We start from the raw sequence: 25,692 nt of genomic DNA, 5'->3' as shown, positions 1-25,692 counted from the left end.
CAACGTTGGGCCAGAGAACCTCGCTGTTCATGTTTGTCAATTGTTCAGCGCCTCAATTCCTGCTATTTCTGATGAGTTTCAGGAAGCCCAGGAAACCTTGCATTCACAGTTAAAGGCAGAATGTTGGATCAAAATTGCACTTATTTATAATTTAACATATTTAAATCTCAGCCCTCGCTGTTTCATGGGGTTTCCGATTTATCAGCAAATGTGTCCAAGTTAAATATGGAAGTCAACCAGCTCCAACCGACTTCCTAAAATGCCAGCGATTTCTGCTTTTTTAACCGGCCGCATATGCAGAAACTCACTTCTGACAGATTAGAGTTCTCCCCCTTACAGCAGGATTTTCCGGTCCCGCCCACAGGCAGGATTGACCAGTCCCGCAAAAATCAGTGGACCTTTGGCTGGCTCACTGCATCGGCCGCAGAACGTCCCACCCATCGCACGGGGCTGGAAAATTCTAGTCCTAGTCTGCAAATTATTTCTGGCTTTTGTTGAACTATTTTTCTTTGTTTATGAATTTCTGCATGTTTTGATTAATCATTTCCCTTTTTGGTTAAGCATTTTCCTTCTCGAACTTGCTCTCCTCAGATATTTTTCCATTTTCAGCTAATGATTTCCCACCGTTAACAGATTTTTGCAGCTTTTAGTTTATCATTTGATTTTTGGTTACCTATTTCCCCTTTCTAACTTGGCCTCTGAACATTATTTTTTTGACTTTGGCTAATTATTTCTCTGCTTTTTAGTTCATAACTTTTCCATTAAGACTTCTCTGCATGTACCTTTTGATTCTTGGGTTAATCATTTTGCATTTTTTACTCATTTTTGTTGAAGATACCTCTGTGTTCTGGCAGAATTGTTGCTCAATACCAGGAACAAGGTTCAGATTAAAGTAAACCAAAAATAATAATGAATATAAATGTTTAATCATGCATAACTAATTTTCATACAGAAAAATCAGGTATTGTATTGTAGAGGGGTATGGAATTTTTATTAAATGGAAACATGGGCCGTCGGATGCAAAAAGGTTCAGAACCCCTGGGATTACAAAATAACCAAATTCAATAAGGCAAAAACGGAACAAATCAAAGAGAGTTCTGCGGATAAATAGAGTAAAACAAAACTAAGATATAACATAGAGTTTTATTGTAAAATTAGGTTCAACAATATTAAAGCTAACCATAAGGAATAAATTTGTAAGTAAGGTTGTTAGGAATCTAGAAAATTTAGTGAGCAAATAAATAGGGAAGTTACAGGAAGTAAAATATATGGAAAAGGCGAGCATATAAAATAAGAAGGAAAGAGTAAGGTTTTTATAAGCCTATAAAATACAAGATAGGAAAAGAGAACATTCAGCCACTCATGATAAAGCAGGCTTTTAGTTTGGGAGGATGAAGAATTGACAGGTAAAATAAATAAATATTTTGCATTCATTTTTGCAAATGATGGAGAAAGAAAACTGTAGTTACAGTAGAAGGGGTGATGGAACAATTGTTAGAAAGGTTAGTCGAAAAAGAATTGGTTTGTGAAGAAATTAGCAGAGTGTTGCGGCACCCTGAGCTAGTTTGCGGTCAATTCCAGTCCCAGAGTCCCAACACAAGTGAATTAATCAATAATATGTATAAAATTCCCAAAATCCTTGCCTGCCCAATAATTTGCAGTCACCATGTTTGTAAATTGAAACACAATAACTGTTTATTTATAACAGAAATAAAGATGAAATATGTAGTAGTTACAATGGAATGACGGCAAGCCAACCTACTACCCCTCCTTTTACTAACCCACCCTCTACCCACACACACACATGACAGACAAACATTAGAACGAAGGAACATTAGAATATAAGAACCAGGGGCAGGAGTCGGCCATCTGGCCCCTCAAGCCTGCTCTGTCATTCAATAAGATCGTGGCTGATGTTTTTGTGGACTCGGCTCCACTTGCTCGCCCATTCACCATAACCCTTAATGCATTTACTGTTCAAAAAAATAAGGTAGCCTCAACTGATTCACTGGGCAGGGAATGCCACAGATTTGCAACCATTTGGGTGAATAAGTTCCTCCTCAACACAGTCTGAAATCTGCTCCCCCTTATTTTGAGGCCATGCCCCCTAGTTCTAGTTTCACCGCCAGTGGAAACAACCTCCCTGCTTCTATGTTAACTATTCTCTTCATAATTTTCTATGTTTCTATCAGATCCCATCTCATTCTTCTAAATTCCAATGAGTATAGTCCCAGTCTGCTCAGTTTCTGCTCATAAGCCAATCCTCACAACTCTGGAATCAACCTCGTGAATCTTCTCTGCACCCCCTCCAGTGCCAGATCATCCTTTCTCATGTACGGAGACCAAAACTGTACACAGTACTCCAGATGTGGCCTCACCAGCACCCTATACTGCTGCAACATAACCTCCCTGCTTTTAAACTCCATCCCTCTAGCAATGAAAGTCAAAATTCCTTTAATTAACATCTGCACCTGCAAACCAACCTTTTGCAATTCATGCACAGGTCTCTCTGGACAGTAACAAGCTGTAATTCTTTATCATTTAAATAATAGTCCATTTTGCAGTTATTCTACCAAAATGGATGATCTCACATTTATCAACATTGTACTCCATCGGGACTTCCGGTGGTGGGCATGGAGGAATAGGTCGCACATTTGATAGCTCCCGCCTGTAACGGACTTTTGGACCTTTATCCCGCGCTTTCTTTTGGATATTAGTGGATAAATTAGTTGGATAAATCAGTGAAGAGTGAGACAGTAAGGAGAAATCCCCCTCCGGTGTGGAGAATTGGACCAGAAGTGGCCGTGTGAGATGACAAAGTCCTATAAGGGAGACGAGAGCAGAGCTGGTAACATGGGACAGCATGGTGGAGAGCAAGGGCCGCGGGGAGACCACACAGTGGTTGACGGAACAGCTGGTGAAGTTTTTCGAGGATTGCTTCGCCAAGCTGAAGAAGGACACGCTGGACCCGATTAAGGCTTCAATTGATCAAGTGGTTCAGAATCAGGAAACCCATGGCAGCGCGATCTAGGAGGTGGAACAAAAGTTGTCCGAGCACGAGGAGTATATAACCGTGCTGGAAAGCAAGGTGGCCATGATGAACGACCACCAGAAAAGAATGCAGAAGAAGCTGGAGGACCTGGAGAATAGGTCCATGAGACAGAATCTCAGAATTGTTGGCCTCCCTGAAGGCAGTGAGGGATCGGATGCGAGGACCTATGTGACGGACATGTTGGAGAGGTTGATGGGGGCTGGGGCGTTCCCTCGGCCCCTGGAATTGGACAGAGCACACAGAGCCATTGCGAGGAAGCCCAGATCGAATGAGCCGCTGAGGGCCATGGTGGTATGTTTTCACCGTTTCATGGACAAGGAGCACGTTTAGCGGTGGACCAAGAAAGAACGTAGCAGCAAGTCGGAGAACTGTGAGTTGCCTATCTATCAGGACCTAGGAGCGGAGTTGGCCAAGAGGCGAGCTGGGTTTAATCGGGCAAAAACAGCCCTCTTTAAGAAGGGGTGAAGTTTGGGATGCTGTACCCAGCCTGTCTGTGGATCACACATGAGGAACAGGACTTATACTTTGAAACGCCAGGCGAAGTATGGACCTTTATTAAAGAAATGAAGCTGGAGATGAATTAAAAGACACTTAAGCCTTGGAGAAGTACTGTGTGATGCGACCATCAATTCACTCAAAGACATGAGTAGAAGTAAACTGTGGCATTAATCGACTTACAACTGAGCCTGCCTACGACTAGCTGAACTGAAGGCAGGCTCGCAAGACCGCAGCACTTCATACTTCCGGTTGTGGGTGGAGCCAAGGGCGGAGCCCTGTACATGCTCCTCATCTCCCCCTGTGGGCAGAGCCACGCAATGGCTCACAGATGGATCCCACAGGGACACAGTGATATACAGTGTGAATTTATATTATACATTCACCACATTCACCCCCTGTTAAAAAAATCAAGTCCGGCGGGGGTGACGGGTCTATAAGTTTAGTCGGTCCGGTGCTCGAATCGTTCGCTGGGACCGGCGGAGCACCGGAGTTCTGCCGCTTCGGATGGCTGTGTGCAGATGTTCGGTGTGAATCCGAGGGTGGACTCCGGGGGTGGTTCTTCCCGAGCTTCGTTCCTGACCGGTGTGACGGGTGAAAGGGGGCGCAGGAAACCTGTAGGTGCAGGGTGTGGGGGGTTGGGTGGGGTGTGGTGCGAGGGGTACCTCGGTGGTAGTGGTAGATTCTGCAGGTGCCAGGTCCCGGAGGGAAACGGTGTCCTGTCGGCCGTCGGGGTGCTCGATAAATGCGTAGTGGGGGTTTGAATGCAGGAGTAGGACCCTCTCTACCAGTGGGTCTGTTTTATGTGTCCGGACGTACTTCCGCAGGAGGACAGGGCCCGGTGTCCTCAACCAGGATGGAAGCGAGGCCCCCGTGGTAGTGCCCCTAGGGAAAACAAATAATCGCTCGTGAGGGGTCTGATTAGTGGCCGTACACAGGAGGGACCTAATTGCATGGAGCGCGTCGGGGAGGACCTCCTGCCAGTGGGAGGTTGGGGGATTCCTGGATCGTAGGGTCAGTAGGACGGCCTTCCAGACCGTCGCGTTCTCCCTCTCCACCTGCCCGTTCCCCCTGAGGTTATAGCTGGTAGTCCTGCTCGAGGCGATGCCCTTGTCGAGCAGGTACTGACGCAGCTCGTCGCTCATGAAGGACGAACCCCTGTCGCTGTGGACATAGTTAGGGAAACCAAACAGGGTGAAGACACTGTGCAGGGCTCTGATGACTGTATGGGAGGTCATATCGGGGCATGGGATGGCAAACGGGAAGCGAGAGAGTTAATCTATGATGTTAAGTAAATAAATATTACGGTTGGTCGAGGGAAGGGGCCCTTTGAAATCGATACTCAGTCGTTCAAAAGGCCGGGATGCCTTTACCAGATGGGCCTTGTCTGGTCTATAGAAGTGTGGTTTACACTCCGCGCAGATCGGGCAATTCTTGGTGACAGCTTTAACCTCCTCAGTGGAGAAAGGCAGATTGCGGGCCTTGATGTAGTGGGCGAGCTGGGTGACCCCCAGGTGGCAGAGGTCATTGTCGATTGCCTGTAACAACACACCTGTCTTGTGCGCTGGCGGGACAGGGCATCAGGGGGCTCGTTGAGCTTCCCCGGATGGTATACGATATCATAATTATAGGTGGAGAGTTCGATCCTCCACCTCAAGATTTTGTCATTTTTAATTTTGCCCCGCTGCGTGTTATCGAACATACGGGCAACCGATCTCTGGTCGGTGATGAGGGTGAACCTCCTTCCTGCGAGGTAGTGCCTCCAGTGCCGTACGGCTTCCACAATGGCTTGGGCTTCCTTATCGACTGAGGAGTGTCGAAGTTCCGAAGCGGAGAGGGTTCGGGAAAAGAACGCTACTGGCCTACCTGCCTGGTTCAGGGTGGCAGCAAGAGCGACCTCTGAGGCGTCGCTCTCCACCTGAAATGGGACGGATTCATCCACCACCCGCATGGCGGCTTTGGCGATTCCTCCTTAATGCAGTTGAAGGCCTGGCGGGCCTCGGCTGACAGTGGGAAGAGTGTAGTCTTAAATAGTGGGTGGGCTTTGTCCGCATACTGGGGGACCCACTGGGCGTAGTAGGAGAAAAATCCGAGGCACCTCTTGAGGGCCCTGGAACAGTGGGGGAGAGGGAGCATGCGGTCAGGGTCGGGTCCTAGGACCCCGTTCTCCACGACGTAACCGAGGATGGCTAGTCTGGTTGTGCGGAAAACGCATTTCTCCTTATTGTATGTGAGATTGAGTTTTTGGGTCGTTTGGAGAAATCGGTGGAGGTTGGCGTCGTGGTCCTGCTGGTCATGGCCGCAGATGGTGACGTTATCCAAGTACGGAAACGTGGCCCGGAGCCCGTTCTGGTCCACCATTCGGTCCATTGCTCGTTGGAACACCGAGACCCCATTCGTGACGCCAAAGGGAACCCGGAGTAAATGGAAGAGGCGGCCGTCTGCCTCGAACGCCGTGTAGTTGTGGTCCTCCGGGCGGATTGGGAGCTGGTGGTATGCAGACTTCAGATCCACCGTGGAGAAGATGCGGTACTGGGCGATCTGATTTACCATGTTTGTAATCCGGGGGAGGGGGTACTCTGGGGTGGAGGGGAGGAGTCAATTTCTGGATCAGTTGAGGTTCCTGAGGGTGGAGGAGGACATGGTGGAGGGGCTGGGAGCCCCAATTGAGATTGAGGAAATAATCAAGGGGCTGGAGGGCATACAGTCGGGCAAGGCCCCGGGGCCTGACGGCTACCCAGTGGAATTCTATAAGAAGTTTTCAGAGATATTGAGCCCACTGCTGGTGAGGACATTTAATGAAGCAAGAGAGAAGGGAGTCCTCCCCAACAATGTTGCAGGCCTTGATTTCATTGATCCTGAAACGGGAGATGGATCCGGAGCAATGCGGGTCATACTGGCCGATTTCTCTACTGAATGTGGATGCCAAACTGCTGGCTAAGATACTGGACACAAGGATTGAGGACTGTGTCCCGGGGGTGATAGTGGAAGACCAGACAGGATTTGTTAAGGGCAGGCAACACAAGGCCAATGTTCAAAGGCTTCTAAATGTTGTTATGATGCCGTCAGAAGGTGAGAAGGCGGAGATGGTGGTAGCGATAGATGCGGAGAAAGCTTTTGATCGGGTGGAGTGGAATTATCTGTGGGAGGCGCTGGGAAGATTTGGGTTTGGTAAGGGCTTTATTGACTGGGTGAGGTTGCTCTATCAGGCACCAGTAGAGAGTGTGCGTACGAACCAGCTGAGGTTGAGGTTTTTTGAACTACACCGAGGGACGAGGTAAGGGTGCCCCCTCTTCCCGTTACTGTTTGCTCTGGCCATAGAGCCATTGGCCATGGCGTTAAGAGCCTCCAGGAACTGGAAAGGGCTGGTGCGGGGGGAGGGGGGGGGGGGGGGGTGGATGTGGAGCACCGGGTCTCGCTCTATGCAGATGACCTGCTCTTGTACATTTCAGATCCATTGGGGGTGATGGGGGAAGTAATGCAAATCTTGGGGGAATTTGGCAATTTTTCGCGGTATACATTGAACATGGGAAAAGTGAGATGTTTGCGATCCAGACAAGAGGACAGAAGAGACTGGGAGAGGTGCCGCTTAGAATGGTAGGGAAGAGCTTTTGATATCTGGGAATCCCGGTGGTCTGGAAATGAGAGGTACTGCACAAGTTAAACCTATCTCGGTTAGTAGAACAAATGGAAGGTGGGACATGCTCTCGCTATCACTGCCGGGAAGGGTACAGACCATGAAAATGACGGTCCTCCCCAGATTTCTGTTTGTCTTTCAGTGCCTCCCCATCTTCATCCCTAAGGCCTTTTTCAAGCGGGCGAATAAGATTATTTTGGGCTTTGTGTGGGCGAGTAAAACCCTGCGAGTGAAGAAAGTGTAGTTGGAGCGCAGTCGGGAGGAGGGTGTGTTTGGCAATTACTACTGGGCGGCTAATATATATCCGGAGGCGGATCTTGTTAATGTGGAGGGACTCGAAGCCCCCGAGTGTAGAGACCTGGGTTAGTGACGTGGCTGGGTTTCTCAGTCTCGAGAAAATAAAGTTTGCCTTAAGAGGGTCAATATGTTAGGGTTCACCCGGAGTTGGCAGCCGTTCGTCGGCTTTCTCGGGGAAAATTAAAATGTCAGCAGAAGCAGTATTCCAAAGCGGAGCGGGGGGGGGGGGGGGGGTCAGATTGTTGTTGTATGGTTGAGGTGCGTGAAGATTGGGCTGGGGGGGAAAATGTTTATTTTACCATGTTGATGTAATTGTTTATGTTACTGTTCTAAAAATTTTCAATTACCTTAATAAAATATTATTTAAAAAAAACATTGTACTCCATCTACCAGACCCTAGCCCACTCACTTAAATTATCTATAATCCCTCTGCAGACTTTGAGTGTCCTTTGCACACTTGACTCTGCCACTCATCTCTGTCATCTGCAAACTTTGACACATTACACTTGGTCCTGAACTCCAAATCATCTATGTAAATTGAGGGGCATAAAGAGGATACAAAAATAAGGATAAGGCAAAAATGGATGAGTCTTTGCTTTCGATGTTGAATTCTTTGCAGTTGGCTGTCCTCCAAGCACATTAATTGATCAAAGCCGCTGGTGATGGTCTTCTTGCAGAAACATTTATTCATTACTCGCAGGCAAAAGGATTTCTTCTGGAGAGATATTTTAGCTTTTATTAAAACTGGGCCTTCAACTCGAAGGATCGTCTTAAGGCCGGTTTCTTTTTTAAGACTCCCTTTGCCCAGCATCAAACCCAGCTTCCAGCCCGGGTTTTAATCTCAATCCTTTGCAGTTTCAATAAAATGGCATCCAGCCTTAATGGAGCTGGAGAAGAGTTTTTCCACTGGAATTTGTTCAGAGAAATCCATCATATCAGAGAGAAAATCAGAGAAGCTTCTTCCAACTTCTGAACTGAAAGTGAAACTAAATAAACCCAGCCTTACTGTGGAGAAATCAGAACCAATCACCACGGCTCTCAGCAAAGCCCAACATTTTGAGCCAGTTAATTGGCCATCAGTCAAACTGAGCCATCACTGATCTCTCCTGCTTGAATTAAAGGCAAAGTCTGCATTAATGGCACAGGCTCATTAATTCCCCATGGATAAAAATTGTAACAGCAAAAAAGTATTTCGCCTGCGGCCATGAGTGAGCGGTCACACACAGGGCAGCTCTGGCTCGAAGGCATTGGTTTGATAGGGGAATTTTGACAGGAAGTTGAAAGTTGGAAAACCCCAGATGGCATTTATTAGAGAGGAGTTCTGCCAGCAGCAAAAGGAGATGCATGCAGATGGTCGAAGGCCATCGAAGGAGCGGTAGCACCTCTGAAAGGATCGATGGACAGAGTTGAGGAATGTATGGAGGCACAGGGTCGCAGATCCAGGAGATGGAGAAGGTGATGTCCAACCACAGAGATCGGGTGGTGGCACTGGAGGGGGAGTTGGGGCTACTGGGGGACCTTTGCAAGCTGCTAAGGGCAAAGGTAGAGGAGCAGGAGAACAGGTCTATAAGGCAGAACCTGCATATCATTGGCTTGCCAGAGGGTGTGGAAGGTACGAGTGCCACAAGATCTGTCTCAAGGATGCTGGCAGGGCTCGTGGTGGAGGGTGTGCTGGACAAGGCCCGGAGGTGGATAGGGTCCACAGATCCCCAAGGCAGAAGCTGAGAGCGGGGGAGCCGCCACAGGCATGATTGTGAGGCTCCATATGTTTGTGGAGAAGGAGAAGATCCTGCAGTGGGCCAGGAAGAAGCGGACCTGCAAATGGGAGGGGAAAAGGGTCCGAATCGATCAGGACATTGGAATGGTGTAGACGAAAATGAGTGACGGGTTCAACAAGGCCAAACAGTTCTATACCAAAGACAGATCCGGTTTGGGGTACTGTACCCGGCGATACTCTGGGTGACGTTTGAAGGCCGGGAGTACTATTTTGAAACTTCAGAGGAGGCCAATGACTTCATTGGACACCATAAACTGGGGGAGAACGGAATGTTGATGGGAGACGGAGGGAAGGGTGGGGGGGGGGCGGGTAGATAGGAGGAGCATTTGGGCAGGAGCTTCCACGCTGGCAGGTAATGCTGGTGAACAGAAGTGAGGTGGGGGAGGTGGCCGCGAGTGTTGGCCAAGTGGGGGGCGGGAGGTTGTAAGGGGTGGGAGTAGGGAGAATGCAACGTGGCAGTGCTGGAGAGTGAGTGGGGTCATGGGCGGAGAAGGGGGCCATCTTGGTCCAGTTCAGGGTGAAATTAAAGGAGGCTGAACCGGAAGGGGAGGATGGCAGACGGTGGAGGGGAATGGAAGCGCAAACCTCCGGTATGGTTTGTAACATGGAATGTATGGGGATTGAACGGACCGGTGAAGAGGTCTCGGGTCTTCGCGCACTTGAGGAGCTAGAAGGCTGGGGTGGTCTTTCTGCAGGAGACACACCTCTGGGTGAAGGATCAGGTTAGGTTGAGAAAGGGATGGGTGGGTCAGGTATTTCACTCGGGGTTTGATTCAAAGTCGTGGGGGTGGTCATCCTACTGAGTAAAAGGACGGGGTTTGTCGGGGCCAAGGAAATGCAGGATCCGGGTGAGAGGTGTGTGATAGTGGGGTGTTGGAGGGGACGCCGGTGGTGCTAGTGAACATTTAAATGTCAAATTCGGACGACGTGGGGTTTGTGAAGGTGTTGCTGGGAATGATTCCGGACCTGGATACGCATCGGTTGATTATGGAGATTGATTTTAATTGAGTGCAAGAACCAAAGGTGGATCGGTCGAGCCCGAAGTCAATGGGAAGGCTGAGGATGACAAAGGAGCTGGGAGAGTTTATGGAAAGGATGAGAATGGTAGATCCAAGGAGGTTTAGGAACCCGGGTGAGAGGGAGTACTCCTTCTCGCACGTGTACAAGGTATACTCCAGAATTGACTTTTTTGTAGTGAGCCGAGCAGTGGTGGTGGGGGCAGAGAATGTGGGACTCGTGATCCCAGACCATGCGCCTCATTGGTTGGAGATCAGGCTTAGCTTGAGGCAGGAGCAGAGGCCGGGATGGAGGTTAGATTTGGGGCTTTTGGCAGACAAGGAGTTCTGTGAGAAGGTGTGGTCGGTGATCAGAGACCATAATAATAATAATGTGGTGAATCAAAATGGGGAGGAATCGGCGGCCGCATTTCAGGAGGCAGTGAAGACGGTGGTTTGCGGGGAGGTTATCTCGTTCAAGGCGCACAGAGACAGGAGGAGGAGGGAGGAGTATTGATGGTTGTTGGACGAGATAGTTGAGGTGGACAGAAAATATTCGAATGCCCCTACCAAGGAGTGGTTGGAGGAGACAAAGAGGTTACGGGGCAATTTGACAGGCTGACAACGGGGAAGGCAATGGGGCAGTTATGGAGGGTGAGGGGGTAAAGTATGAATATGGAGAGAAGGTGAGCGTATGCTAGCCCATCAGCTATGGAGGCAGGCCACATCCAGGGAAATTCTGAGGGTACAGACAGGGAAGGGGGAGGTAGTGTCTGAGCTGGGAAAGATTAACGAGGCATTCAGGGAGCATTATGAGAAGTTATATAGGGCCTCACTGGGTGGTGAAGGGGATATGGGGCAGTTTTTGGATGAGCTGGAATTCCCAAGGCTGGATGAGGACAGGAAGCTGGCGCTGGAGTAACTGCTGGAGCTGAGCGAGGTGATGGATAGGATAAAAAGGATGAAGTCGGGGAAAGCCCCAGGGCCAGATGGTTACCCAGCAGATTTCTATAAGGAGTTCGCGACGGACTTGGAACCACATTTACTGGGGATGTTGAAAGAGGCACTGGAGAAGGGGGAGCTACCGCAGACACTGATGCAGGTGTTGATCACACTAATCACGAAGAAGGGGTAGGACCAGTTGGAGTGTGGGTCATCCAGGCCCATGTCACTGTTGAACATGGATGTGAAAGTATTGGCTAAGTTTGTGGCAGGGACGACGGAATGTGGCGTTACAGAGGTGGTTGCAGAGGACCAAATGGGTTTCATAAAGGGCAGGCAGCTTTCCAGAAACATAAGGCGGTTATTAAATGTTATAATGACCCTGTCAAAGGGACGGGTACCAGAGGTAGTGGTCTCTATGGACGCGGAGAAGACTTTCGACCGGTGGAATGGCGGTACCTATTTGAAATTTTGGGAAGGTTTGAGTTTGGACTAAAGTTTGTGGCGTGGATGCGTCTGTTGTATGTGGACCCGGTGGTGAGTGTACGGACAAACAAGATGAGTTCACCGAGCTTTGTGTTGCTGCTACTACTCCCTCTGGCACTAGAGCCTTTGGCGATGGCCCTCAGGGCATCAGTAGACTGGCAGGGGATTATGAGGAGGTGTAGGAACACTGGGGGTTGCTGTACACAGACGACGTGCTGTTGTTCGTGTTGGGCCCATTGGAGAATATGGGGAGAATTATGGACATACTAGAGAGGTTGGGGCCTTCTCGGACTATTGTTATGGGCCAGTGTTTAGAGAACCCCAAAGTCTATCATGGAATTCACCTGTCAATGGAAGAGTCCTGGGGAAAATTGATGCACAGAGTGATCTGGGAGTTCAGGTCCATTGTCCCCTGAAGGTGGCAACGCAGGTTGATAGAGTGGTCAAGAAAGCATGCAGCATGCTTGCCTTCATCGGACGGGGTATTGAGTACAAGAGTCGGCAGGTCATGTTACAGTTGTATAGGACTTTGGTTAGGAATACTGTGTGCAGTTCTGGTCACCACATTACCAGAAGGATGTGGATGCTTTAGAGAGGGTACAGAGGAGGTTCACCAGGATGTTGCCTGGTATGGAGGGTGCTAGTTATGAAGAAAGGTTGAGTAGATTAGGATTGTTTTCGTTGGAAAGACGGAGGTTGAGGGGGGACCTGATTGAGGTATACAAAATTATGAGAGGTATGGACAGGGTGGATAGCAACAAGCTTTTTCCAAGAGTGGGGGTGTCAGTTACAAGGGGGTCACGATTTCAAAGTGAGAGGGGGAAAGTTTAAGGGAGATATGCGTGGAAAGTTTTTTACGCAGAGGGTGGTGGGTGCGTGGAACGCTTTGCCAGTGGAGGTGGTAGAGGCGGGCACGATAGCATGATTTAAGATGCATCTAGACAGATATATGAACAGGCGGGGAACAGAGGGAAGTAGACCTTGGAAAATCGGAGTCAGGTTTAGATAAAGGATCTGGATCGGCGCAGGCTGGGAGGGCCGAAGGGCCTGTTCCTGTGCTGTAATTTTCTTTGGTCTTTGTTCTTGTTCTTGACCCACAACTTTAAATAGATTGTGGTATGGGGAGCACACGGCCCACTCTACAGGTGTAATACAGCAGAAATGGAAAACATATTTTTTAAAGCAAAACTATGTTTATTCTATGAACTCAAGTTAACCTTTTTAAAACATACAGTGAATATCTTAGCAACCATTCATTCAAATACAGCCCCCAAAGACTACAACACTAAGTAATCCTTTAAGCTTTCCTTCTAACATCCATAAGACTTAAAACCACCTTTTAACAGAAAGACATCAGGCCTAACTTCGCTACTGAGAACAGTTACCATGTTGAAATCAGCAAATGGACACTCATAAGCTTGCAGAGATTAAGACACATCCTGCTGTGATTGCAGCTTCTCCAAAACTATAATTAAACCAAACCCACCCTAGAGCAAAAAACCTAAAGCGAAAGTAAAAAGCTGACAGACAGCCCACCTCCACCCATTCTCTGACATCACTGCAGTAATAAACACCCATTTCTTAAACGTATTCTCACTATAGACGTTTATATACACACCCATTTATAAACACCTATTTCTTAAAGGTACTCTCACATGACACTCTAAACTGAATGTTGGAAAGAGTGAGGTATTTCCAGTGAATGTGGCAGGTCAGGGAGCCAATCTTGGGTTGTTGCCATTTAGGGTTGCCAAGGACAGGTTTAGGTATTTGGGGGTTGACGTGATGGGGGAGTGGGCAATGATTCACTTTTTAAGAGTGTCCAGTTATTATTATTTTTTTCCAATTAAGGGGCCTCAGATTTCCAAGGTTTTGGTACGTTACCATATACATACAAGATTCAATTAAAGGAAGATTCGAACCCTGTGATTCATGTGTTAGACGTGTACCAGCTCCATTAAGAGATAAACTAAAGGCTGAGCTAGAGAGAATGACAGCTTTCTGTGTCATTAAGCATAATGTAGCCCCTACAGACTGGGTTAATTCCATGGCCTGTGAAAGGAAGCACAATGGAGACTTACGAATCTGCATGGACCCTAAGGATTTGAATCTTAATGTTAAAAGGGAACACTACCCTACACCAAAAGGGAGGAGATAAAGGGAGGTGTGAAATGGCAGGAGCAACCTACTTCAGCAAATTTGGAAGATACCGCTTTTTAAGAATGTCATTTGGCATCATTTCATCTTCAGAGATCTTTAATCGGGAAATGGAGCATATAGTTGGGGGATTCCGGGGATCCGTGTTTATGTGAATGACATAATTATTTGGGGATCGACACGGGAAGAACATGATAGATGGCTTCTCAGGGTCCTAAAAAGTATCAAGAAAATCGATCTGAAGTTGAGCATGGCGAAATATCACATCGGTGTGCACAGCATCACCTTTCTGACAAGCTCTCTGCACAAGGCATTCAGCTTGATCACGACAAAATGAGGGCACTTCTGCAGATGCCACCCCCAACCGATAAAAAAGGCATTTTATGTATACTTGGGATGATTAATTTTGTGGGCAAATTCATTCCCAACTTAGCAGCTAAAACGACACATCTAAGGGAGACCATGAAGAAAGACGTAATATTCCAGTGGTCCAGCAGCCATGAACAAGAGTGGCAGGCATTGCAAGCTTTGCTCACCACGACACCGGTTCTGATGTTTTTTGACACAGCAAAAACTACAAAAATCCCAATGAATTCATCACAAGATAGTTTGGGAGTGGTCCTACTCCAACAGGATCTAGATGGAGACTGGCTTCCAGTAGCGTATGCATCCAGATCGATGTCAGATACTGAACGAAGATACGCACAAATCGAAAAGGAATGCCTCGCGTTGGTTAATGGAATAATGAAGGTCCATGATTACGTGTATGGACTTTCAACCTTCATTGTGAAGACTGACCACAGGCCACTGGAATCACAGTCACCACCATAAAAAGAAATCTTAACGAGATGTCGCCGAGAGTTCAGCGAATGATCCTGAAGTTGTAACGGTATGATTTTGAGTTGGTGTATACACTGGGAAAACATCTTATTGTGGCTGACACGCTATCCAGAGCTACCAGCATTGAAGAACCACTCCAGCTGGATGAGGATGTACAGGTTCACATAAACTTGGTAACTGAGTCTCTGCTAGTCTCTGACAACAAGTCAAAAATAATTAAAGAAGAAACTTCCACAGACACTGTCCTGCAGAAAGTGAGAAAATATCTCCATGAAGGATTGCCCAAAGCGTCCTGCTCAAGTTTCTACAATGTGCGAGCAGAGTTAAGTGACGTGAATGGATTTTTGCTGCGGAGTAAGCAGATTGTGATTTCACAGGCACTATGGTCAATGATCCTCAAAAAGCTGCATGAAGGGCACTAGGGGATGCAAAAGTGCAAGCGTAGGGCCAGGGAGGCAGCCTATTGACCAGGAATAAACCATGACATTGAAATGCTGGTGGATAACTGAAACATGCCAAAGATTTCAGCGTGTGCAGATGGGCGAGATAGTCCCAACTTGGTGGTAGAAGGTTGGTGTAGATCTTTTCCATTTAAATGGAAAGGAGTACCTTCTGGTCATAGACTATTTTTCTAACTACCCAGAGATAGCACAGCTATCAAATTCTAGATGTGTCATTAAGAATGTCAAAGAGATTTTTGCGCACCACAGCATTCCGAATGTGGTCATGAGTGACGATGGTCCTTATTTTGATTGCTATGAGTGGGCAGAATTTGCATGGCAATATGATTTCCAATATGTAACCTCCAGTCCTCACTACCCTCAGTCAAACGGCAAGGCTGAAAAGGGCATTCACATCATATACAGCTCCTAAAAAAAGCACTAAGCAGCCAAGATGACACCTATCTCGCGCTCCTGAGCTATTGTTCGGCCACACTAGTCAATGGGCTCTTGCCTGTTCAGATGCTGATGGACAGGCAACTGAGAACGACTCCACCTCTTATTCCTCAACAGCCAGTGAACCACACGGTAGTGAGACAACTAACTTCTCAAAAAAGGAGGCAGATAGGTCCACAAAAAAGCTTCAACCTCTGCAGCCAGAGGACAGGGCGAGAGTTGAAGATTCCAAAGGAAATGGATGGTCTAAGCAGGCGAAGTTACTACGACAAGCAGGTCCAAACTCGTATCTCATCATTACAGATGAAGGTCCGGTCTTGAGAAGGAACAGAAGAGCTTTGCTAAAAGTCCAGCAACCATTTATGATGCAACCACCAGAAGAAGCATGCAACGGTCCCAAAACATCTGAAGAACGCATAGTGCAACATAAGGAACAAATTCAACATGAGGAAGATACTTCGACACATGAAGATCAACAAACACAATCAACAAACACTAAAGAAGGTGAAGTAACTGTGCAAGTTTGGCAGCCACTTAGAAGATCAACAAGGCTAAGGCACAATTCCAAAATACTGAACTTGTAACAGACTGTAAATAGTCTGAACGTGTAAATAGTTATGCATATCATGTGAATTGTAAAAATAATCCAATGCATGTAAATAATTTCATTTTCCATAGGAAAGGGGATGTGATGATAGGCATAAAGCAATTCTGCAGATAATATTATTCACAACCTCCGACCACAAGGTGGCAGCATAAACCCACCACGTGACCCTGTGGCTGGAGAGTTTAGACTAAGTAGTGTTGGAGGATAAACATATTTTACAGTCGCTCTATGATAGTCAGTTAGTGTTCGTAGTTTATTATTTTATTTATCCTCGTTATCTTTATTGTGCAGTTGTTTCAGAATAAATTATTGAAACTGGATGTTCTGTAGTTCATTGTTCTTATCAGCCAGTCTACAGAACATGACACTCGGATCCTCCGCCATAGGTCTCAGTCTGCTACCCACCCCATGTAGGCAGGATGATACACATTGGTGGTTTGCATCCAGTTAAAGATAAGTAATGGGGTGGAAGCCTGATTCGTTGCACCCCCCCCCCCCCCCCTCCTGATGAAGTGGACTCAGAGGTGGGTCATGGAGGTCCCCCTCCACGAGAATAGCGGGTCACTGCCCCACAGCATTCACGCAAGAGGCTGACCCCATCCCCTCCTCCCACAAACCCCCCAGCCCCCCTATCAGACCCCCCATCAGTCACCCCTACCAGACTCCCCCACCAGAGGCCCCATCAGAAACCTCCATCTAACCCCTCCATCAAAGACCCCCATCAGAGACCCACATCAGCCACCCCTGCCGAAAACTTGAAGAGCATTCCAGACAGCACAGTGAAAGAGCACAGCATTTTAACTTGCCCTAACATCTGCTGCCTCAAAAAAAAGTGTTTAAAGCAGCAGCTATTACAAGTGTCAACGGCTTCCTCAAAAGCCAAGTACACTTGAAAAGGTTTCAAATCCCTTGACAAATTTTGAAATGTAAAACTCCCATTCAATTTCACACAATTTCACACATTCACACAAAACATTTTGCCAGGCCGTGATCAGCAGTTTTATTGGTCCAAAGACAGGTGTGTGGTGCATTGTTTATGTATCTTTCCATTCACACATTAATGCATCTCAAGTACCCTGCTTTGATGCTAACCACAATGTTTATAAACACTTGCTATGATTGACAGCTTCTCAATACATCAAAAGGAGCTAAATGGTTTCACTTCCTCTTATTCACAGCAGTAAGGACTTGTCTGATGGGGGGGTTTGATCGAGGGGCTTGGGGGGGGTCGGTGGGGGAAGAGGTTAGGGGGCGTGACCCGTTATTCCTATGGTGTGGGGGAGGATGCCCCTATTTGTCAGTGTGGGTGGGGGGGGAGCAGGATTCTCATTGTACAGGAGGAGGGACGCTTCCAATGAACTTTGGGGCTCACCTCACTTATGCTCTGAACATCTTGACCCATCTCGGGGTCCACTGTGCCAGGGTCATGCTTGGCCAAACGTGCGTAAAATCCATCCAGAGGATTTCCTACTGTGGGGGTTGGTGCATAACAGGGGTTTGGTGAATCGGGCTTCCAGTCCATTAATTGTATTGAAATGGATGCAAATCACCAGTTTTCATCCACCTGCTGGCATGGGGCGGATAAAGCGCTGAGGCCGCCGGCAGGGGATCGGAGCATTGCAACGGGTTTGGCACCGATCCTGTTTTACTGTCATGAGGCAATGGAGAACCCACCCTCGCATGTTTACAAATCTTTCCAATGTCCGACGAACCCTTTCATTATTGCTGTCTCACAGTTAACTGTACCACCCATGTGCATGATCAGGAATTAGTGGTACCAGTGCGTACAGAAATAGCATTGGAGCTCTTGACATGATCATTTGACCTCGATTAGCATATATTCATTTGGCGCATGCCTGTTTCCAGCAGGACTCCTGGCCATGAAATTGAGATCCACCCAAAAACCAGAATAGGTGGACAACCTGTGCTTCTGTTTGCCATGTGATTTTCAATTTGCAATCACCCCATAAGTCTGCTTACACATACATTCTATTGACATTCATGCCAGGCATTGGTTTGCAGATTCATCTGACATTTAAACAATGGCTGGAATTCTCCGTCTGTTCACACTGGTGGGATTCTCCGGTCCTGCTGCAGTGAATGTAGTTTTGACTGAGCGCCAAATTCCCAGTTTTCACTGGCAGCAGTAGCGGGGCAAAAATTGGAAAATCCCGGCCACTGTGTTTTGTAACATAAACTTTACTTATGAATGTATTAAAACATATGTGACTGGATTCTGCATTGGCGAGATCCTCCGTTTTGCCGGCAGCGCACTCACGCCCACGAATTTTCCAATGGTGTGGGGGTGCCCACAATGGGAAACCCCATTGGCTGGCTGCTGGGCTGGAGGATCCCACTGCTGCTGTGGGGGTGCTGCATCAGAAACAGGGGCAGCGAGGTGGAGAAGCCCACCCAAGATTTTTAAATGCATAAAAGATTAATTTGTTTTTTTTCTTTATGGTGAAGAATAAGGTCAAAGGCTACAAGCAGTCTAAAAGAGACATTAGCCAATCTACATCAAGAAGATACAAAAGGTATGATAAAGGCATGAAATCTGATTAATATTGGAAATTCAGTAACAAGCCAATGACTTAGAAATTAGATTGTGTGCAAAAATATGCCATTGTGAGCAAATTCACTTGCTGTATTGTACTTGCATTTTATCAATTAAATGGTTTTATACGGAGTTAATTTGTAATTGGATAATTGGACAAAAAGACGTTGGACCAAAAGACGTGCGGACAAAAAGACGTTGGACCAAAAGACGTGGACGAAGTGTCGTTGGACGAAGTGACGTCGGACGAAAAGAAGCGACACGCTTCATGTGCCTGCTCACGTGGACACAGGAATCATGTAAATTTAGTGCTGGGACCCATAAGGATGGATCAGGTGATGCAGTTAATGTTACTCATGCTTTTTATTCACTATGTGCCTGTTTAGAACGAGGGCTTAAAGGAATCAGACAACACTGAAATGTAGCTGGCACCTCTTAAAGGAATGATTCTTTACAGCTGCAGATCAAAAAGAACACTTGTGAACATAATAGTGGCTGCAAGATCTACAGATCAGGCTACCTGATTCCCCATTGTCGTTTTGGAGGCCCTTGTCCATGTTCTGAATAGGAGCAGGACAATCCTGTGCTCTGGATGGTGAACGAGTTGGGTAGAAAGCTCTCCAGGCAACACCTCCATTTACTTTCGGAGCTGCCTAGTGGGGAAGCCTGGCATAGTGGCGTGCAAGGCATTTTAAGATAATATAATAATAATCTTTATGGTTACAAGTAGGCCTATATTAACTCTGCAATGAAGTTACTGTGAAAAGCCCCTAGTCGCCACATTCCGCTATCTGTTCGGGTATACAGAGGGAGAATTCAGAATGTCCAAATTACCTAACAGCACATCTTTCGGGACTTGTGGGAGGAAACTGGAGCACCCGGAGGAAACCTACGCAGACACAGGGAGAACGTGCAGACTCCACAGAGACAGTGACCCAAGCCTGGAATCGAACCTGGAACCCTAGCGCTGTGAAGCCACAGTGCTAACCATTGTGCTACCGTGCTGCCCTCTATGAAGAGGGCAACGAGAACACCGCTGAGAAGCCACAGCATCCTGACAGGCAAGAAGAGCCATTTGGAATTTGTCAAGATCTAGGTGCTAGGAAGGCCTGTAAAGTTCTTATGCTCATGCATTTCTCCTGACCCTTACCAATTCAGACAAATAAAGATCCCCACTCCAAGCACATGAAAGGCATTCACCTTCATTGGAAGCATAGACCCCCCTCAACCATTAGTGGTTGATGTTTCCGCAATGTATCAATAATGAGCTCACACCATAATGGTCAACCCTGGTCAGCTCCTTGATTGATGCTTCCCACCGTTTCTCTTCCAGGGGCAGCACGGTAGCATAGTGGTTAGCACAAATGCTTCACAGCACCAGGGTCCCAGGTTCGATTCCCAGCTTGGGTCACTCTGTGTGGAGTCTGCATGTTGTCCTCGTGTGTGCGTGGGTTTCCTCCGGGTGCTCCGGTTTCCTCCCACAGTCCAAAGATGTGCAGGTTAAGTGGATTGGCCAGGCTAAATTGCCCTTAAGGTCCAAATTGCCCTTAGTGTTAGGTGGGGTTACTGGGTTATGGGGATAGGGTGGAGGTATGGGGTTGGGTAGGGTGCTCTTTCCAAGAGCTGGTGCAGACTCGATGGGCCGAATGGCCTCCTTCTGCACTGTAAATTCTATGGCCACCGTCACTGAATTGAGACAATCACAAGCAACATTTGATTTTTAGAATTTAGAACAGTACAGCACAGAACAGGCCCTTCGGCCCTCGATATTGTGCCGAGCAATGATCACCCTACTCAAACTCACGTATCCACCCTATACCCGTAACCCAACAACTCCCCCTTAACCTTACTTTTTAGGACATTACGGGCAATTTAGCATGGCCAATCCACCTAACCTGCACATCTTTGGACTGTGGGAGGAAACCGGAGCACCCGGAGGAAACCCACGCACACACGGGGAGGACGTGCAGACTCCGCACAGACAGTGACCCAGCCGGGAACCGAACCTGGGACCCTGGAGCTGTGAAGCATTGATGCTAACCACTATGCTACCGTGCTGCCCATAAATTAACATTTGAACCTTGTTGATTATTTATAACTTTACCTACCACTTGTGAAGGTCAAGTGCGTTGAGAGTGATTTTTTAAAAATCCTATGAGTGCTTTTATGTGGTGCTCCCCCTTTGCTATCAGTTACAATAGAGGAAGGCTGATAAGCCTGCTGCTCCGTGGATGGGGCGGAATTGATGGTCGCATTATGGATTCCTGAGGCCTGGCAGGCCTTGCATGAGAGGGGTTCCTGCTTTTTCGTAGAAATCTCTTCTCATCACGGCTACCTGAAATGCTAGTATCACTGGCAGAGGGACTGAGGAGGCAGTAACCACAACAGGAGCACCCTGAGAGGAGGCACCAAATGGAGAAGCAATCAGTTCCTCCCCCCTCACAAGACATACTTGTACCTCCCCACTGACCTGAAAAGAATGAGGGCCAGGTGGTGACTCCAGATGCCTCATCACTCCCTCATATTGTCACTGATCTCTTGCATTCAGGGTCTCAGCAATGTCATACAGATCTTCACGCATCTCGGGCAGCCACTAACAATCTGCTTAATAATCTTTAATGGTGTCATAGGTAGGGTTACATTAACACTGCTGTGAAGTTACTGTGAAAAGCCCCTAGTCGCCACATTCCGGTGCCTGTTCGGGAGAATTCAGAACGCCCAATTCACCTAATAGGCACATCTTTCGGGACTTGTGGGAGGAAACCGGAGCACCCGGAGGAAACCCCGCAGACACGGGGAGAACGTGCAGACTCCGCACAGACAGTGACCCAAGCTGGGAATCGAACCTGGGATCCTGGCGCTGTGAATCAGCAGTGTTAATGACTGCTACCGTGCCGCCCATAGTTATTTTCCAGGAAAGTCATTATTCTCTCATTGGAGGAGGCAATGTGCACAGATGAGGAGGAGATTGCAAACCCTCTGGAGGTTTTATCTGATCCACACGCACCTCATGCTGAACATCCAGGGCAACACGGTAGCACAGTGGTGAGCACAGTTGCTTCACACCACCAGGGTCCAGGTTTGGCCCACTGTTTGTGCGGAGTCTGCACGTTTTCCCCGTGTCTGCGTGGGTTTCCTCCAGGTGCTCCCGTTTCCTCTCAGTCCAAAGATGTGCAGGTTAGGTAAATTAGTGTCCAAAAAGGTTAGGTGAGGTTACTGGGTTACGGGAATAGGGTGGCGGTGTGGGCTTAAGTGGGGTGCTCTTTCCAAGGGCTGGTGCAGACTCGATGGGCCGAATGGCCTCCTGCACTGTAAAATCCATGATTCTACGATTCTATGACCCAGCATCTGCTGCCTTAGATTTGACTATAAAGGCTTAGTCATCAGTCTGGGGCTCAGTATGTCCCTGTCCTCTCACAGTTCTGCGAGTGTCAGAGACCTCAGGGGATTCTCCGTTCCACCAGCCATGTTTTCCTGCACAGCGTGTCCCCGCCGGCAGCAGGATTCTCTGTTCCCGCAGCCGGCCAATGGGGTTTCCCATTGTGGACACCTCATGCCATCAGGAAACCTGTGGGCGTGGGTTTGGTGCTAGTGGACCAGAGGATCCCGCCGATGGAGAATTCCACTGGTCAGCTTTCACAGCCTCCATCACATTCTTAAGTGATGCTTAAATCAATTTGTGTCGATGAGTCTATTATTGTACGCATATCCACTGATATGACAGACAGTATATGAACTGGCAGAGGATGCATGGCAAGATTTCCTCCTTAGCGGTGAACAGAGCTCCCTTGGAGATGTTGGCTGGCGGAGGGGGGGGGGGGGGGGGGGGGGGGGGGGATCTGGTGTGGGGTTCAGGTTGTCAATGCTGTAGTTAGAAGTGGTTTTAATTCTAACATTTCCTGAGTAACTATTCTGATAATACAGTCGAAACCCTCCACCATCTCTGAATGTAATTTGGATGGTTCCTAGTGCAGGGTAATTGCCCAGCAGAAGTTTAAACTTCCGGGGCAATTGCCATGCAGCCGTTGTGTGGTTCCTCCAGCAGGGTTCCCCAGCATACCTTCTGGGATACCGCTGGGGTACGACTCCGGAAATCAGAAATTCTAGGCCAAGTTCCTTTTCCCCAAACCCTTCCTGAGGCATAATGTCCAGAGAAATAGAAAAACATGACATGCAAATGACACACCCTGGACATTTCAAAGTATGCATAACTTTTGAAGCATATTCCCTCTTTCTTTTTGTAGGAAAGATAATTTCATTTGACAAATTTTCACAAAGAGCAATGAGTTAAATGACAAGTTAGTCTGTTCTGGTGGTACATTGAGGTATTAATGTCACTCAGTTTGACGAGAGAACTCAAGTTGGGATCTTTTAAATTCACTTGAACAAGAAGTGGGTTTCCTGAAGCCGTCAACTGTATGCACATGGCTCCGGACCACCCATCTGATCAAGGAGAGGTATGGACTACAAGTGGCAGCCAAAAGACCTTCATTCTGATGATCAGTCGTTCCCACTGTCTCTGTGCCTCCAAGAATAGCCAAAGCCTGACATGTACAACAATTGGCTAAAGATACTGCTTTGCCACCTGAAGACAGTGGACATATAACGGGAAACATCAGGATAGTTTTAGAGCAGACTATTGACACTCTGAAGCAATGCTTCCAATGTCTGGAATGCTCTGGGGAAGCCCTCCAGTACATGCCAGAACTTGCCTTCAAGATTGCGATCTGCTGTGCCTCCCTACAACATCGCCAACAGGAGGGCACAACCATCTCCATTGGGTCTAGAGACAACTTTGGGGAGAGAAGAAGAGGAAGAACACTGTAGGGGGAGGAGTGGGGGGGGGGGGGGTCACAGAATAACTTCATATACCTTTCACTAGCATGATTCTATCCATTCCCACTTCAATATCCATCTGGATGCCCCATTATAGCGACCCCTTGACTAGGATCCTCCATTAAAACCATCAAAAATAACTTTTCCAAAGCATCTTTATCCAAAAACACCTCCACTTATACAAACAGAAAATAACTATTCATCTTGTGTGTTACCTTGGTGCCTAAGTGATTTTTGCATGACCCGGTGGAAGGCGGCAGACTCACTGGAGAGGACTGAAGATGGTCTTGGAGGATGCTCTCAAGCAGCTCTAAGCCATGAGGTTTTTACTTTGGAATGTACCACTTTAGCATGGAGACAGCATTCTGTGCTGACTGGTTGAGAAACAAAGTAAGATTGTTGGTGTGCGATAATAGTGGGAGCATGAATCTTTTGTGCTGGGAGAGGACAGCTGATTCGTTCACCATGATGTAATGGCCACTCCCACAAGGTAACAACTAGCATCCTAGTTGGCAGACAGATTGCAGGACTGCTACAAGAGCCTGCACCCCTCTGAGCACTGAATTGATGGCAGAAATCTGAGCCTGCTTGGCAGCAAGTATGAATCTCATGACCTCTTTCCTAACTATGACAGCACCCATCTGTTGGTGGTTTTCACTTATACTGCAGTGGAAGCTGAGACAGGCCACCAGATCATGTGTCACAGCTGAGCCCGTAAATGCTACCATGGAGTCAGCAACCACTTCCACATTGGAAAGGATGGGCTTCAAACTCTATGCATTACACTGTACCACATTGGAACCAAGCCCTTTGACAGTGCCAGCAGTCTATCTGGAAGGCCTGACAATGCACCAAGCATCCCAGTGAGCATCCTAATCAGCATTCTCTTACTGTATTAAATGATAAAATGGTGGAAATACTGGTTAATTCACCTAACCTGCACATTTTTGGACTGTGGGAGGAAACCAAAGCACCCAGAGTAGACACCAAGTATAGACATAGAAGATCGACAGAACACGATATGGTAGATTTCCCAATTGTATGTTCCCAGTGTGGATCATCACCTGGTGAGAGTTAGTATGCAGAATATGTCCACCACAGTTCAGGAGTTTGAAATTTTAATTTTTATGCATGGAATATTATGGCTTACATGCATGCGATTTTCCAGTATCCCCGACCAATGGCAAGGGAGTGAGAAGTCAGAAGCAAAATCTTTTATATATTTCCTGAAGAAAGCTAGTAAAAAATTCAGCATAACCATCCAACCTGCATTACTCAATCTTGATGAATTGCAGAGTACACTACAAGCAAACAAAAGCTTTTGGAAGTTTTATTTGTGATCTTTAAGGAGGAGATGCTTCTTGGACAGGTTAGGTACCTTCCAATAAGGGTGAAATCTGGGGGGGAGGGGGGGGAGGCGGGGGGGGGGGGGGGGGGGGGGAGGTAGGCATAAACAGGCTCCTTGGATGTAAACTAGATGGAGGTAATAATGGAATAGAAATAGAGAGTATATAATGCATGTAGGTGAAATCTTCAAGTGAGAACCATGTCAAATACGATTGGTTGAGAGGAGAATAGGAAACTAAGACTGACAAAGAGAGAGAATGAGGATAAAATGACTGTCAACATAAAAGGGGACCCAAAAGTCTTCTACCACTATGAAAATATTTAAGGCCTGCGGCCAAGTTCTGACTCCGACGTGAAAAGTGGCGCGAGCCACTCCAGCGTCAACGGGCCTCACCTGGCAGCTATCCACCCCTTCCCAGGGGGCTAGTACGGCGCCGGAGTGGTCTCCACAGGCCTGGCACCCGAATGCCGGCACGCCACGGTCGGTGCGAGTTCGCGCATGCGCGCCATGGCCGGCACGTGTTTGCGCATACGCGTGGGTTCCCGTCTCCGTGCAGGCCCCCAGGCAATATGGGGGAGCCCAAAAGGGAGGAACATAGGCCTCCTGGAACCAACCCGCCTGCTGATCGGTAGGCCCCGATCGCGGGCCAGGCCACCATGGAGGCCTCCCCTGGATCAGATCCCCCCACCCCACCAAGACGGCCCCTGCAGGCAAAACTCCGAGGTCCCGCCGGGTGGAAGCATATGTAACCCACGCCGGCGGGACTCGGCCGA

General features: G+C 47.8%; 1 protein-coding gene across 2 annotated transcripts in view; it reads left to right on the top strand.

Annotated features, from left to right (window-relative positions):
• The window catches only part of LOC119965619 (zinc finger CW-type PWWP domain protein 2-like), a 205,696-nt gene that overhangs the window by 117,406 nt on the left and 62,598 nt on the right, over positions 1-25,692 (top strand). For both annotated transcript variants that reach the window (XM_038796405.1, XM_038796404.1), the window contains exon 6: positions 18,648-18,715. In XM_038796405.1, coding sequence (XP_038652333.1) covers positions 18,648-18,715 — 68 coding nt within the window. The remainder of the gene's footprint in view (positions 1-18,647; positions 18,716-25,692) is intronic.

The sequence above is a fragment of the Scyliorhinus canicula genome, chromosome 5, assembly GCF_902713615.1.
Source record: "Scyliorhinus canicula chromosome 5, sScyCan1.1, whole genome shotgun sequence".
NCBI lineage: Eukaryota > Metazoa > Chordata > Chondrichthyes > Carcharhiniformes > Scyliorhinidae > Scyliorhinus > Scyliorhinus canicula.
This window is presented reverse-complemented; position numbering and strand designations above follow the sequence as displayed.